Source organism: Gymnoscopelus braueri, assembly GCF_963280865.1.
Source record: "Gymnoscopelus braueri genome assembly, chromosome: 10".
In the NCBI taxonomy this organism is placed as follows: Eukaryota; Metazoa; Chordata; class Actinopteri; order Myctophiformes; family Myctophidae; genus Gymnoscopelus; species Gymnoscopelus braueri.
The window spans coordinates 12625014-12642490 of NC_137611.1; the positions used below are offsets into that span (position 1 = coordinate 12625014).

Consider the following 17477-nt stretch of genomic DNA (forward strand, 5'->3'; position numbering starts at 1 on the left):
CCATGATGTACCAGACTGAAATAATGTCCCACTGGTTAATTTTTTAACCCCATGTTAACATTTATCCTACCTAAACCCAAAAAGGGAAACAGAGCAAATATTTGGAAGTATACAACTAATTAACACAATTTCCATACAATTTGGACTCAAGGAATTCATTAAAATTGGTATTACTGTATTAAGATTCAAGCATATCTTTCTTGACACTATTTTGGGGGGAAAAAGTGAAAGAAACTGAGCCAAGAATGTTCAGATTACATCTATATTTTTCATTTTACTAAATACTTGTGTGCGTCAGTCATTGATCATTCTAAATATGCTCCTCGTTGACTTACATTATACAGTGAAACAGCTCTCAAAGTCACTCTTTTAGCATGTAAACTAACGTAAACAAAGTTGATTCAGACAATATAGAGCATCACCAAACACAGTACTGTTTGTTTTTTTTATAAAAAATGTTAACTTCCTGTTGATTTAGCTATTTCTATTAGGAAGAAAACCCAGACTGGATCCGCGGATCTGGATCCGGATCTTCAAATAGTAAAATGAACAGGAAGTTGTCATTTTTATATATTAAAAAAAAAACAGTAATGGTTTTGGTGATGTTCTATATTGTCTAAATCAGCTTTGTTTGTGTTAGTTTATGTGCTAAAAGAATGACTTTGAGAGCTGTTTCATTGTACAATGTAAGTCAATGAGGAGAAGCAATTATGTTTGATTTCTTGTCCACCTTTGGAGTTACAGTACATCATGGCAAGGTAACTACACAACCCAAACCTCTACCAAAGTGGTCTTGCCCTTTAAAACTTTCCTTCCATTTGGGGAACAACAGCACCATCATCATCCATAGTCTCTAATGTCGTCATAGCCAGTGCAGTGCACGTTTGATTACCTCATTAACAACATGTTCAACAACTCTTATTAACATGTAGTGTGGTGAAGTAAGTATGTACATTTTATTTGTATAACACTTCTCACAGAGATAACTCACAGTGCTATATCAAGTGCTATACAACAGAAATAAAAACACAGCATGAAACATTCAAATTATTAAAAACAACAAAAACACACACAAAAAATCTAAGACATTCCACAAGTGGTTCTTAAAAATGTCCACAGAGGCCGCAGCTCTCAAGACCTGTGGAGGGGCATTCCATATTTTTTTGTTTTTTTTTACCGTTTTTCGTCCCGTGGGGGAACTTCCGTTTTCAGCTATAAGTGCCGCCCACAGAGGAGCTCGGAGGGGGGAGCAATTAGGGATTAAAAGTGTCTTGCTCAGGACATTTTGACACTTAAGCCCTATTTACAAAAAAATGAAAATAGATCTACAAGCTCACAATGCATCACAGTGAGCTTGTAGAGCTGCTATCTTCACTATTATTGTCTCCGCCAGGCCGAAGGCATGGCGAGAGAGTATGTTTTACCCCCTGTCCGTCCGTCTGTCCGTCCGTCCTTCTGTCTGTGACCAGCTAATCTCCGCCACCGTTGGCCCGGTCGCTGTGAAACTGTGCACACACACTCCCTGGATGCCACAGCAGAACCTCTGCCCCACATTTTTCAGATCAGCCTGTCATAGCGCCACCATGAGGCCGACTTTTGCAAAACATATTTTTGGATATTACTCCTACAGATTTTGTCCAAAAAACACACAAATCAGTACACAGTATCTATAGTCATGTGATCAACACGGATCTGTCCGATTTTCCAGATTCCATCCTGATTGGCTAAGATTGGCTCCCAAAGTTTGCAGGATTGCTCCGTTTTGAACACAATGCCTCAAATCATAAACGCAGCTTGCGATTTCAGTGAAATTTCACACGCACATTCCCACTAGGCAGAGGAAGAAAAAAAAAAAAAAATTATTTTATTACATTTCATTTTATTTGATGGAGGTACAGGACAACAGACAACAGTTATAGAAAAACAGCATGTACAGTACTCGTTCATAAATAAATAAGTATATACATAAATCTATACCAAGTTCCCTGGTATTCTCTCTCTCTCTCTCTCTCTCTCTCTCTCTCTCTCTCTCTCTCTCTCTCTCTCTCTCTCTCTCTCTCTCCTCTCTCTCTCTCTCTCTCTCTCTCTCTCTCTCTCTCTCTCTCTCTCTCTCTCTCTCTCTCTCTCTCTCTATATATATATATATATATATATATATATATATATATATATATATGTGTGTGTCACTGTATGCAACTATACAGTGACAAATACCACAAGGGAGTTTGGACCATATTATTATTATTTTCTTTTGCTTTAAAATATTATGTTCTGCTTCAACTAACTACCTGTTTTATTCTTATTTTTGTCTTTATTCCATTTTTGCAGTGGTGGAAAAAGTATTTGGAAATGTATATAGAGCTGAAGTTGTTAATGTATGTTTTGTAATAATAATCAAAATCTAAGTAACAAGTAACTAAAGTTTTAAAATAATTGTAGTGGAGTAAAAGTACAATATTTGCCTCTGAGATGTAGTGGAGTAGAAGTAAAAGTACTGAACACTGGAAATACCTAAAAAGTGTACTTAAGTACAGTAGGCCTACTTAAGTAAATGTTCTTAGTCACTTTACACCACTGCATTTTTGTACTTCTATTGTTATTAAGCTATTTAGCTGTTCCTGTCGTGTTTTTTACACTTACTGCGGGCTGTGATGACACACAGGGATCAACAAAGAGTATCTATAATTTATGCACAATAAATGACAATGCGGAAATTTTAGGAAAGTATTGGGTTCCAATTTCCTTTAGGCAAAGACTTATTTACTGTTGCCAGTTTCCTTCTCTTATCCACCTGCGTGTGCGTGTGCGTGTGCGTGTGCGTGTGCGTGTGCGTGTGCGTGTATGTGTGGGTGTGTGCCAATCATTTGGCCTAGATTTTCCAGCAAGACCCAATCTTGCAGCCTCACTCTTGTGTTTCGATAGCAGGTGAGTCTGTAGATTAGAGGTGTTGCCTCCAGATGCTTGCACCTTACCCAGACACAGTTTACAGATAACCTCATTGACATTCTCAGGTTCCCTATCAGCATTGGGTTTAAAACCAAAATATCGCCCACTTGGCCGAGGAAGAAATGCCACCCTTTTCACATTGGCCTGTTATAGCGCCACCAGGAGGCCAAAATAACGTACCTGACCTGGCGGAGACCTGTGCTCCGAGGAGCACTTTTTCTAGTTCAATATTGTATTTACATTTCTGAAAAAGAAGGAAATTCTTGTAAAGTGTCAACGTTTAAATACAGCATGCTTTGATATTAAAAAGAAAATGTACTTTTGAATACTTTCATTTGTGGTTGAGTAATGTTTCACCAGGAGTATTTATACTTTGACTCAAGTACTGGGGTTGAGTACTTTGGGCCACCACTGCCAGTAGAGCCTCATTTTGAAGCATATAGTGATGTCTAATTGTCCAGGACCCTTCATTTGGGCTGTATTCTTGACAAATACCTGACAGGTGAAAGCATGGCTACAAAGGTGATCAAAAGAGTTAACCAGAGAACCAGATTTATGGGCAAAGTTTCCTCTTTTATCAGCAAGGATGCCCTCAGGACCCTTTCAGGGGCCCTGATCCAGCCCCTCTTTGACTTTGCGTGCACCTCTTGGTACTCCAGCATCTCGATGTCACTGAAGACTAAGCTTCAGCTTCAAACCTCCCAAAACAAACTGATTCGGCTACTCCTTGGACTGGGGCCCATGACCCACCTTTCACCCACCCATTTTGCCAGCCTAGGCTGGCTCAGGGTAGAAGACAGGATTAAACAACTAAAAATGGGATTGGTCTTCAAAATTGTAAAGCAAATTTGCCCGATATGCCCCCTATTCCCGCATATCTGAGTAAATCCCTCCAAAAAGTTGGCGACACCCACAGTCACAAAACTAGAGGGAGCAAATTCTCCTTCTACAGCACTGCCACCCAGGTTTGGAATAGTGTAACCCCATCCCTCAAAAAGTGCAGTTCGCTGGGCTTCAAAACAACAGTTAGACAGACGACCCCCCACTTTTTTTGTACATATAGCTTTATTTTATTTTTTTCCCCTGCTTTTATTTTTTGTTTGTACATAGTGCTATCTTTTTCTGTATTTTTGTATTGATATTTGAACTGTGATGCCACTATATATGACTATGTATGAATTGAATACCAAGGACCTCATTGGAAACAAGACCGCAAGGACTTTTTTGAACTGACCTTTTAGACAAAGTATTTTAAATGTAACTGTGCTGTTTTACATTTTTGCCTAATAAAATATTCAACCAATCAATCAATCAATGACCTGCTACAACAATATCATGTGCCCAGCAGGACCCTAAGGTCAACTGTCCAGAGTCTATTGGTCATTCCTCGTACCAGGTTGGGCGGCCATTGTTGAATGGTTAGAGAGCCGCCTGGGAAGCCTAAGGTTCGAAGTGTCCCTGAACAAGACACTTAACCCCTAACTGCTTCCCCCTCCGCATTCCCCCACGAGATGAAGAAAGATAATAAAAAGAAAAGAAAATGTATGGAATGTCCTTCGACAGGTCTTGAGAGCTGGACCGAAAAAAGGTCAGCCTCTGTGGAATCCCAGATCCCGGGATTCCCCAGAGTTAGTGTCCTAACTCTGTCCTAAGTGTCCTTGAGCAAGACGCTGAACCCCTAACTGCTCCCGATGAGCAGGTTGGTGCCTTGCATGGTTTCCTCCGTCATCGGTGTATGAATGTGTGTGAATGGGTGAATGTAATGCAAAATCTATGTAAAGCGCTTTGGATAAAAGCGCTATATGAATGCACCATTTACCCAGTATACCATTTTTTTTATCCGCCGCTTGGAAATGGAGGTTCCACACAGAAATCCCAGAGTAGTCTGGCCATGCCAGGTGCTCATTCACTGGCATCCTGGCATGGGTGCGGGATCGCACCCATGACCTTGTGGTAGAGAGAGAGAGAGAGAGAGAGAGAGAGAGAGAGAGAGAGAGAGAGAACTGGAAAAGTTTTTTTAAATGTATTTAGTAGTATTATTAGTGGTGGATGACAATAACGCTGTGACTCAAGTCCTGTTAAAAAGGCCATGCATGATGACACATCTGGATTAACACCCTGTTCTCTTCCATCCCTCGACGGCCATTCAATTTAAATCCCATTGTATTTGTACCCCCCCTCCTTCATTCAACACAAAGACATTGTAAAAATAAGCACCCCAGCCCCTCCTCTTTTCTCTCTCTCTCTCTCTCTCTCTCTCTCTCTCTCTCTCTCTCTCTCTCTCTCTCTCTCTATATTACACTCATTTCAAATAGCTTTATTGGCATCATGGCATCTCTCTCAATTACATTCATTTCAAATAGCTTTATTGGCATCATGGCATCTCTCTCAATTACATTCATTTCAAATAGCTTTATTGGCATCATGGCATGGATGTAAACCGTTACAATAGTCGAGACGAGACCAGGCTGAGTAGTAGACAGGGCTCTACTCTTCACACAGCCGAACAGACCACTGCCCAGTTTGGAGGAGCTGGACTGAACGCCCACCAGTAGCCAGTAGCTGCCTCGGGAAATTCCTGAGGGTCATCAAAGACTCCACCCACTACTGCCACAACAGCCTGTTCACTCTCTGTTGCCATCTGGGTAGTGGGAAGAGAAGAGGTACAGGATCCTCCAACAGCCACGAGTCGAGCAGAATGTGGAGCAGCTTCTTCCCCCAGGCTAAAAGACTGCTGAGTAAGAAAAGACAATTAACACCTTGCAGTAGGCTAACTAGTGGTGCATTGTATGCTGCTCTAGATTTTTTTAAATCTTGCTTTAACCTTTATCTTGTTAATTGTTTTAGGGCTGTTCTTTGTGTCAAGGAGCACCCCAAGCTACATTTTTTTCCCACAGTGGGTGTATTCAATTTCATAGCCTACACCTACTGTAACAATAAGTGACTATACAGTAGTCTATTGTAGGCTACTCTTTGAACTGAAAAGCTAAGCTTTGAGAGAGGATCTTCCAGTCGTACGTTCCAACGTTGGACCTCGGTGCATTCCATAGGAAGAAGTCGTAAAATGAACCAATAATCTGGCAGAATCTGACTGAGTCTGTTTTGCCTACAGGCAGCAGCAGCAGCACACTGTAGTTTACTCCCATAACAGTTAATCATACCTCACTTTACAGCAGGACTGTGCACAACTAACTGTAAGTGTGTTTGCCACATGGCTGTGTGTGTGTGTGTGTGTGTGTGTGTGTGTGTGTGTGTGTGTGTGTGTGTGTGTGTGTGTGTGTGTGTGTGTGTGTGTGTGTGTGTGTGTGTGTGTGTGTGTGTGTGTGTGTGTGTGTGTGTGTGTGTGTGTGTGTGTGTGTGTGTAATGTTTATATATGTTTGTGAATTACAGTTTGACAATGGCTGTAGACATAGTTGGGTTGGTGGGACTGTTGGTCTTCTATGTCTTGATCCTGGCGATGGGCATCTGGGCATCTAAGAAGTCCAGAGAGGAGGAGAAGAAATGTGTGGGTTCCAGGAGCGAGGTCACCATTATAGGGGGACGTAACATCAATGTTTGGATTGGAGTCTTCACAATGACAGGTGAGGAAAATCCCATTAGTGTTTGTGTGTCGGCTATAGTGCACATGGCACAGGACATTGGTTTGTGTCCAGTGGTGGAAAGTAAACTACATTTACTCAAGTACTGTTACTTAAGTACAATTTTGAGGTATGTTTTACTTTACTGGAGTATTCAATACTTTTACTTCTACTCCACTACGTCTCAAAGGCAAATGTTGTACTTTTACTCCACTGTAAATATTTGAAAACTTGAGTTACTAGTTATTTTGTAGGTTTTGATTATTATTACAAAACAAACAACCACTTCAGCCCTATACTGTACATTGGCTATTGAAAATAACCAATGTACAGTATATCGCGACACGTTGTGAGCTTGTAGATCCGCTATTTTCAAACGATCTTTATACATTCTATACGTTTGACAACTTGTGAAATGTGACTTTCTACAAGAATGAGTACTTTTCATTTTGGTACTTTAAGTATTTATCATGGCAATATTTTGATGGCAATACTTTTGTACTTTTACTCAAGTAAATTTCGAATACAGGACTTTTACTTGTATTGGTTCTATATTGTGGTATTGATACTTTTACTTAAGTAAAGACTGTGAGTACTACTTCCATCACTGGTGTTGTGTGCATGAACTTTGTTTGTTCGTATATAGCGTATGTTTGAGTATAACCGCTCTGGTTTCTTCATATATCTGTCATCAGCCACCTGGGTCTCAGCAGGCTACATCATGGGAACTGCTGAGACTGTTTATACTCCCTCGCGGGGTCTCATCTGGGCCGTAGCACCCCTTGCCTACGTAGTAACTTTCGTCCTAGGTAAGAAACATGACATTCATTCTAAATTCAATGAAAACTTTCCGTAGAACTTGCCCTTGCCTTGACGACCTTGCAGGCTTATGCAAAAGCTAAAATTAGATAGCATGTTATGTAGACAGATGCCAGGTCACACTAGACCCGGCATCCTATATAGTGTGTGTGTGTGTGTGTGTGTGTGTGTGTGTATAGTTTCAATGTACAGACAATAGATTGTTTGATATTATACTGTTTCGACTGATTGATTGAATACTTTATTAGACAGAAATGCAAACAGCACGAGTACAGTCATACACTTGGTCTAAAAGGATAACCCAAAACAGTCCTGAGGACTTGTTTCCATTGAGGTCCATTGATGATAGGTTCAGATGATCCTTATTTACTATTTCTATGCATTTGATGTACAGTATTACCTCATGTTTTCCTTGCTTGCTCTGGATTAAGAGCGTCTGCTTAATGCCTAAATTGTAAATTGTAATTGAAAAGCATCTTCCTGGCATTCATATTCTTTGAGACACACTTAGCCCACAGGTATTTCGGAACGTTTTCAAAATCTAGTCTAGTAGTCGGCTGACATAAAATAAAAATGCAAAAAACACTCTGCCATGGACTATGTATTTTTGCATAGACCAGATATCAATGTTTACCGATGTCTGTAGTCTTTTGTCTTTGTTACTCACCAAAACAAAGTCGTTTATTATGGCTTTATGTCACCACCTATAGTCACCTAAGCCAGTGGTTCTCAACCTGTGGGTCAGGACCCCCAGGGTGGTCCCCAGAGGATTTTGGGGGGTCCCCAGATGATTTGCTTAATGTGCAACATTGTTTTCTCACACAACAGTAAACAAACCAATATACAGGTGTATACAGGGTGTCTGCACATTTCTAAAGTGACAATTTAAAGACTTATATAACCATTACTGTGTCAAAAGAAATCAACAAACCATTGGCCAAATATTAGAGGCAAAAATGTTGAAATACATGCTCACAACGCCTCGAAATGCAATAGTCAAAATGATTCAACATTTTCGAAGTTTGAAAAAAATAGCAGATGTACTGTACAAGCTTGTACATCTGCTATTTTTGAATAGCCAACGTATAAATGGATAAAGTGGTTAAAATGATTGTGATGCTATATTAACTACTTTGACTGGGGACCCCCCCTGGAACCCCCTCAAGGACCCCTGGAGGTCCCCAGAGACCACTTTGAGAACCACTGTGATAAAGAGCGCAGCCAAGTTCGAAAATGTCACCATGGGCACTTTGAGGGTGCAATAAAAGCTGTTTGAACTGGAGCCTAACAGTGTGCGAGCGTTTATCTTTTATGGTTCTGTTCTTTTTTGCCCAGCACCTCCCCAACTCTGGGTATTGGATGTGTGCGTTTGTTTTCATAATCTACCACCAGTCACCCTGACACAATTCACTATATGAATTATCCTCTCGTCACTGAGAGTGCTGTCTGGTGCAACATCTTTCATTGTTTCATTTCCAGGGGGTCCCCAGCAAAATGTGTTGATAGAGCATCACAATAATTTCAACCACTTATACTTTTATACTTTGGCTATTCAAAAATAGCAGATATACAAGCTCATACTGTAGCTGAAAAATCGTGAAAAGTTGTGCAAACCCTTCAATATATATTTTTCAAAGCGAACATTTGTAACTCAAATCTTTGCTTCTGGGGTCCCTGGAACAAAATATTTTGAGATGGGGGTCCGCGGCCAAATACATATCATTTCGGGGGTCCTTGACATGAAAAGGTTTGAGAGCCACTGCACTAGGGAATTCATGACTACTGAATTCTAATTGTTGCCGACTACTAACATAAACCAGTCGACTAGTTGTGGGGATATATCATTTTTGTTTCATCCAATAACAGTAGACATTTCTCATCAAAAACATCTCGGATACAACCAGTAAAGGATCATGTAATTGTATGTAATAATGTAATTTAAGGAGTCATGTCTACTGTTTGAGCGCCCCCCACAGCCCTGAGGGTACAACATCATATATGACAACTTTGATTTGTCTGACAACAATCACCCATCGATGTAAATTAAGAGAACAATTGTTTCAGGTCCCACAGCTGCATATCTGGCGTAGATATACTGCCCTGCGTAACAATCATTGTGAGCTTGTAGATTTGCTATTTTCAAAAGATTTTTATACATGACAAACTTGTGAAATGGGACATACTGCATAATGAGTACTTTTACTTTTGTAATCTTACTCAAGGACATTTTTAACACCTGACTTTTACTTGTAACAGAGTTTTTCTACATTGCGGTATTGGTACTTTTACTTAAGTAAGTACTTTTTCTATGCTCTGTCCCAACAGGAGGCTTGTTCTTTACCAAGCCAATGAGGACTAAGCGTTACGTGACAATGATGGATCCGTTTCAGCATCGTTACGGCAACGCCGTCACCACAACCCTGCTGCTTCCTATCCTTATCAGTGACCTGCTGTGGGTGGCCCTCATCCTGGCAGCGTTGGGTCAGTCATACTTTATGTACTCTCTCAAAACACCTCACAATTAAATTCAATTCAACAGAGCTTTATTGGCATGAGAAAACATACGTTTACATTGCCAAAGCAAGTATCAAAATATAGTAAAAACGATTTAAGAAGAAATGGGGAAAGTGTGTACAGTTGGAGGGGGTACAGCATCGCGTTAAACAGAGCTATGTCAGATTGCGTCTTTATATACATGTAGTGGTGGAAAACGTACTGACATGTTTTACTTAAGTAAAAGTATCAATACCACAGTGTAGAAGTACTCTGTTACAAGTAAAATACCTGTGTTCAAAATGTTACTTGAGTAAAAGTACAAAAGTATTGGCATCAAAATATACTTAAAGTACCACAAGTAAAAGTACTAAAATGTTTGAAAATAGCAGATCTGCAAGCTCTCGACGCGTTGTGAGCTTGTAGATCGGCCATTTTCAAATAGCCTATGTATAAAACAGGGCTAAAGTTGTTAATGTGTGTTTTATAATATAATCATTTATATCTGCAAAGTAACTAAAGTAATAGTAACTAAACTTTTCAAGTAATTGTAGTAAAGTAAAAGTACAGTGTTTGCCTCTGAGATGTAGTGGAGTAGAAGTAAAAATATAGACAATTGGAAATACTCCAGTAAAGTAAAAGTACCTCCAAATTGTACTTAAGTACAGTACTTGAGTAAATGTACTTAGTTACTTTACACCACTGTATATATGTTATATACAGTATACATAGGGTATAAAGCTTTTGGGACGATTAGCTAGCCTGGTAAACCCTCCCTCCGGAAATCTAATTTCTATTTGATTCCTGGAGTGAGTCTGGCATGAACCGCCTCTCTGCAATATTGGCTGTGTATGCCAAACGGACGCGCCTATCAGCGTCGTCGCACATCGTTCTGTGATTGACAGCGACAGTTGGCCAATCAGGTGGCGAGTTCGAGTGAGCCCAAAACACGAACGGCAGCCATCTTTTTCTGTGGGCAGTTTTCTCCGCTATTTTTTTACTTCAAAAAGCTCTCCAACTTCTATTTTGAGGCACGGAATTTACTTATAAGATATCGTTTGGATAGAATTGAGTTGTTTAACTTCATATATGTGGTCAATTAATCATGACAAAGCCTATTTAAAAAAAAAATATTAGAGAACCGGTAGGGGCGGGCAGTGACACCATTGTACCCGAAAAAGGCAACCCATTTTGGGTATGGCTGTCTCAAAAGTCCCGTCGCGTCACATTAAGACTGGTGAACTGCTGATTGGCTGAAGGGGAAAAATTATCATTGGCTGAAGGGGTTGTCAGTCAACGGTATTACTCCCGCCCAACTCCAGCACAGCCAATATTGCAGACAGGCGGATCAGGCCAGACTCACTCCAGGAATCAAATAGAAATTAGATTTCCGGAGGGAGGGTTTACCAGGCTAACGATTAGCAGCATTCTTCCCAAAACTATTTAAATAATATATATTTTTAAAGCCTCAGATTTACAATGTGTTTAAAGGTAGCAGCTCTGTTTATATGTGCAGTAGGTCTAGAGGTCCACTCGGTACAGGAAACTCAATGGTTAGTACAAAGGACAAAGGACCCCAATGGACCCCAATGGAAACAAGCCATAGTGCTCTTTAAAATCCTCTTTAACAGACCGTGTATTGTACGGTACTTCCCTGTGCTTGTCTCTGCAAACTGTTAATAAAGTGTTCAGTTCGGTAGTTCTTAGGGTGGTTGTATTCCATTGGCTAACCCTCTTTTATCACAACAGTTCACACCACCCACACCCTACTAAGCTTACAGCTATAAATTTATGTTTAAGCAAATGTGTTCAGACAAACAAAAAGATGGAATTTCATTGCATGCATGTGCACTGGCAATTGAAGCAATATGCTCCACCGTGATAATTAGAGATGGAGTAGGAAATCCATGGAAACATAATGATGTTAATTCATATATGTGACCAAGTATGGCCAGGACCGGATTATCATGCACTTCAACAGCATATGGTTGAGTGGCGTCCCTCAGGGCTCTATGCTAGTGTCTATTCTCTTTTCTGTTATTGTTGTGGGGAAACCTTTCGCTGAAATTAGCCGAGCTTGTCGATCTCTAGGGGGGAACAAACGTTTTATTCTGAAAATGACAGAGAGTAATGAAATGAAAATGAGAATAAAAAGTAATGAAAGAAATTGGCAACAGGAGTATCTAAAACTGATCTAAAATTGGTTTAAAAAAAAAAAACTAAATAGAGTGTTCTGGGAGGATGAAAGGTTAACCCCAAGGATGCAAATGTAATCAGACCGCCTTGATGCCGTATTCTCCTTCCCTCTGTAAACCTTTTCATTTCATTTCATTTAAACCTTTATTTAATTCTCGGAAAACACACTGAGGGCTGAGACCCTCTTTTCCAGCGGTGCCGAGATTACAAGTCGAGGAAATAAAAAAACACCATGCAGGTGGCTCCTTATCCTCCTTGTTTATGTTCCCTGCCAGGACGCTCCATTCAGGCATAATGATAACAATGTGTAGTTACACTATAAGGAACTTTTAGAATTCAGAATACAGTCAAACAGTACAAAACTAAAACTAATAATCAAACAAAAGGTACTGTATATACTGTAAATTGTATTTCTGTGACATGTCATTATTATTCATATTTTTGTTATAGCGGATATCTTAATTGCAATGAGATTGTGCTAACAGTGAAGTTTTGTTTCTTTATGTGGGGTATTGATTCAGTTTGGGAAAGGTTGGCTGGCACAGAGCCATCTCAAGGGGTCTGGGGTGATACTGGCTGAGTAAACAGGGACTAGTTGTGTCTGTCAGACCCCATTTATAACACTCACAAAAAGGTTGTTCTTTTGAGAGCGAATTGCCCCCCCAACATGAATACATTTTAATATGTTTTACTTTGATGCTACAAAGTGATAGGTAACGGGTGGCCAGTGGGCCAGAAGTGGCCTGCCAGCGGTAATATCTGGCCCGGCAAATAATTTTGTAAATTATTTACAATAGCTCACTGACTGTCCAGGTAGGATGTGGACAGCAATAGCTTTGGATTGATTAAACCGGGTAGGATGAACAAATAGGTCTATTTTCCATTCTTTGAATGTTATGTTTTCACTGTCAACTTTTCTCTTGAGACTTTTGGATGAAAAACCTCTCTCTCACGTTTAAAAAAACAACAAAAAACTGTGAGTCACATGCCTTAAGTGATTCATTGTTTCTCCCCTTTCTAAGAGACCTTGAGTCATGAAAGAGCTCTTGTTCAAAAAGGAGTATGCCTCCCTGTCTCCCGATTAAATGTTCTTTTGAAACTCTTGTATGAACTAAACATCCTCTCTAAGTGCCACATTCAAGGATGAGGCCTGCACATAAATTTTATTCCACATGCATTTCTATCGATTGTTATATCACACATATCCTTATTTATTAACTTTTAACAAGTTAACATAACATAGTTATTATTGTATATAAGGTTGTTTGTTGCAAGTTCCAGGTCCTAAATTAGCCATTTATTTGTGTGTTCTGGCCCACCATCTAATGGCTTAGAAAACATTTGGCCCGAGGCCAGACTTGTGGGAATGTGTCTCATAATCACTACATTACACCAAACTAAAGGGTGTGCTTTACCATCGATATTGGCACTCCAGCGATGCTTGCAGAACTCGGTGCAAGCGCCTCGTTCCTGACTGCAGGAACGAGGCGCTTGCACCGAGTTCTGCCTACAACCTACAATCGCTTAATTGTAGGTTTTTGTCTCAGTCTTGCTAAGGATTCAGAAAATGCGAGAACACAAGCTTCCCTGTATTCATACAAATAACTGGACGTTTAGTATCCACATAGTATCCACATAATATCCACATAGTATCGACATAGTATTCACTTAGTATCCACTTAGCATTCACTTAGTTGAGTGGTTGAATTACAACACAAGTATAGTAGAATTTGAGAAATAATCATTCACACAAGAGAAATGGTTGTTTTTTGTTTCAAAAAGATTTGGGGAGTTACGATTAGGATTTTTTTTTTATGGCATTCATAAAGTGTGTGTGTGTCTGTGCGTGCACGTGCGTGCGTGTGTTCTCAGGGGGGACATTCAGTGTGATCCTTGACCTTCCTCCATCCTGGTCCATCGTTTTGTCTGCAGCCGTTGCTATCACCTACACCCTGCTGGGAGGGATGTACTCGGTGGCCTACACCGACGTCATCCAGCTCCTGATCATCGTCATCAGCCTGGTGAGAGCAGAAAGCTTTCATTCATGCGGCTCCACTATAGTCAAAATATTTATCTTCAAGTGATAAGTGTTGAAGCCACTAGTTGGTCTTATCAGTGGTGTAAAGTAACTAAGTACATTTACTTAAGTACTGTACTTGATTACAATGTTGAGGTATTTGTACTTTACTTGAGTATTTCCTATTTCCAATTCTTTTACTTCTACTCCACTACATCTCAGAGGCAAATATTGTATTTTTACTCCGCTACAATTATTTGACAACTTTAGTTACTTTGCAGATATAAATTATTACATTATAAAACATTAACCACACATTAACCACTTAAGCCTTGTTTTTATAGGCTATTTGAAAATAGCCGATCTACAAGATCACAACGTTTGTACAATGTGTCGCTTTGCGACACATTGTACATTGTACATTGTACGTGAGCTATGTAGATTGCTACTGTATGGCTTATTTTCCCAGCAGAATGTGGACGCTGGGGTTCAAGTGGTTATAAATATTGAGTTGTTGACTGCACTCAACAAGGCTGCTAATCACGTTTTTCCAGCCTCTCTGACAGACTCTGCATTTTCATTGTGGTCAAACCTTGGTATTAGAACTTTTATGGATTTATATATAGATAAAGTTTTTGCATCATTTCTACAGCTTTCTGGCAAATATTCACTTCCTAATCACCATTTTTTTCAGATACTTACAGGTTCGTAGCTTTGTTCGCAATAATTTCCCAATTTACCTAATCCACTTTAGATAATCTTTTGACCCCGGTTCCATCTTTGAAAGGTGTTATTTCATTTATTTATGATCTAATTAGTCTGTTACGCCCGGAGTTAATAAACGGTGTGAAAGCTAGCAGGGAGGAGGATTTGGGGGAAGAGATCTCGGAGGAAGTTTGGGAGGAGGTGTTGAAGTGTGTTCATGGGTCTTCTTTTTGTGCGAGACGCTCTCTCATTCAATGCAAAGTACTACATCGTACTTATTATACAAGGTTCGGTTTTCTAGAACCTATGAGAATGTATCGTCAGCCTGTGGCTGTGATAGATGTCAACACGCTCCGGCAGACCTCATTCATACATTTTGGCTTCGTCCATCCCTCCACAATTATTGGACAGAAATCTTCGTTTCTTTGTCTTTGAGATATCTGGGGAAAATGGAAATCTCTTGACTCTCCTCCCATACTCATTGGATGAGAGATATCCTATATGTTCTTAAATTGGAGAAAATTAGACTGTCCCTGAATGGTTTTACCGAAAAATTCTGGAAGGTATGGAGTCCTTTCTACCAATATGTGCAGAGGATGAACTTTCCTTTCATTCCAGATTAGGGTATTGTGTGAGGTCTGGTGGTGTAGTGTTATTTATTAGGCTGTCGTGACAGGAGTGCTGTTTTGCGGATTGCACTGTAGATTTTCTGTATGGTCCTGTTTTTTTTGTTGAAGTTCCTGTTTTTGGTTTTGCGTATTGCTGTTGACGGAGCTGAAAAGGGAGCTGATAAGGGTCGTAAATCCTGCTCTATGTTCATTAAAACTATTTGTAGTTAAACAGCTGAAAACCCAGCGCTTCGAGCTTGTGGATCTGCTTCTTTTGATACTTTTGTGTGACGCTGTGCTATGATCAAGTAGGGCATTAAAGTTAGAACATGGAGCAACGATATGTGTCTGTTCTATGATATAATCAGTGGTTGTATGATTTACTTATCTCTTTTTTTTTTTTTTTTTTTGCAGTGGCTCTGTGTTCCCTTCCTGCTTCTCTACCCATCATCGCAGTCATCATCGCCGTCGTCATCGTCGCCATCGCCATCATCTAATACGGTGATTCTCAACCCTTTTAATTTCAAGGACCCCCAGCTTGATATACATTAGACCACTGTTGAAAGACTTGGCTATCAAATCAGCCTTTCAACCCTGCTTCCCTTAACCTCGGCTACCTCTGGACCCCTTATGGCAAATCCCAGCCCAGGGCAGGTGGTATGAGGTCTCCATTTCTGCCGATTAATTAGGCCTACTAAACGATGGTCAAAGAAGAGAAATAAATTAATTATTAATTAAATAATTAATAGGAAAGAGTATAGCACAGCGGGGCTAATAAACCTTGTTTATAAGCTTACAATAATGAAGAATGAATCAAATCACTTTACTGCATAATGCTGTATGTGAAGCTTATATTGCTAAAATGACACATCTGGGGGGGCAGGATGTTACTGCAATACGCACGCACGCACGCACGCACGCACGCACGCACGCACGCACGCACGCACGCACGCACGCACGCACGCACGCACGCACGCCTCGTATGAGACTTACGACGACACATGGGGGGATGTTATACAGAACTGGTCACTCAGAAGTGGCAACAGGATAAAGAAATGAAGAAATAGTAGGCCTGTCCCCGACTAAGGATTTGTATTGTCGAATCTGATTGGCGACTAATTGCCAATAGTCGACTGGCAGTCGACTATTGGCTTTGACTATTGACTATTGATTTCTTTTCTTTTTTTTTCATGATTTGACTGAGATTGGCAGTGGAATCAGTCTGATTCGATGCCAATCTCTCAGTCAAATCATGCAAAAAAATATGTTATGCAATAGAGGAACATTCCCGTAGGGGTGCTTAGTGTCTGATTTAACATATACTATTGGTTTCTCCCAATAAATCATGATGTATATCCTATTTTTGTATAATTCGACTCTTTGGCAGTCGACTCAGACACCCCTCGACTAATTAGTCGACTATTTGACTACCAGAGGTCAGGCCTAAGAAATAGATGAGAATATAATCCGAATCTAATCTGTAATTTGGTTGTGTTATACTGTAGGACCAATTATTAATTATGCTACAGTGTGATATTAATCATGGTTTACTATGATCTTGACAAAATGAGCCCCATTTGATACTATTTTTAATGTCTGGGCCCCAACAATGGTTGGGTTCCATACACTCTCTGAGTTACAGACCCATTAAGGATCCGTTTTTTAACTATCAGTCATTTATCTGGGGACCCCCTGGATCCTCCTCGGGGTCCTCAGAAGACCCCACGTTGAAAAGCTCTGATCTAATATGACACTCACACCTTTACAGTCACTTCTCTGGACGGGTGAGCTGAAGCTGGAAGATGCTGGGAAATGGATGGATGAATTTCTCTTACTGGTCAGTTGTTTTTCTCCTCCTTTTATCCTACGTAAGGCAGTGGTTCTCAAACCTTTTAATGTCAAGAATCTGAAAATGTGTTGTGCCAAGGACACCCATGCAAAAAAAAAAGCAGATCTACAATCTCACAACGTGTCGCATTGCGAAGCGTTGTGAGCTTGTAGATCGGCAATTTTTCAAGCGGTTAAAGTGGTTCAACTGATTTTGATGCTAATGCTATATTAACATATTTTGCCGGGGACCCCCCTGGAACCCCCTCAAGGACCCCTGGGGGTTC

At 40.2% G+C, this 17477-nt stretch overlaps 1 protein-coding gene across 3 annotated transcripts in view; it reads left to right on the forward strand.

Moving 5' to 3' along the window:
- The first annotated feature begins 5594 nt into the window (after window positions 1-5594).
- The window catches only part of LOC308093158 (high-affinity choline transporter 1-like), a 113746-nt gene continuing 101863 nt past the window's right edge, over window positions 5595-17477 (forward strand). For 2 of the 3 annotated variants that reach the window (XR_013933860.1, XM_080439392.1), the window contains exons 1-7: window positions 5595-5684; window positions 6338-6528; window positions 7221-7334; window positions 9670-9825; window positions 13906-14054; window positions 15778-15864; window positions 17132-17200. Coding sequence is in view for 2 of the 3 variants with exons in the window: in XM_080439392.1 (XP_080295518.1) it covers window positions 6345-6528; window positions 7221-7334; window positions 9670-9825; window positions 13906-14054; window positions 15778-15864; window positions 17132-17200 (759 nt within the window). In the remaining variant the exon portion in view is untranslated. Of the gene's footprint in view, window positions 5685-6016; window positions 6141-6337; window positions 6529-7220; window positions 7335-9669; window positions 9826-13905; window positions 14055-15777; window positions 15865-17131; window positions 17201-17477 lie in introns of those variants that run through there. The other variant, XM_080439393.1, reaches the window with a different exon arrangement.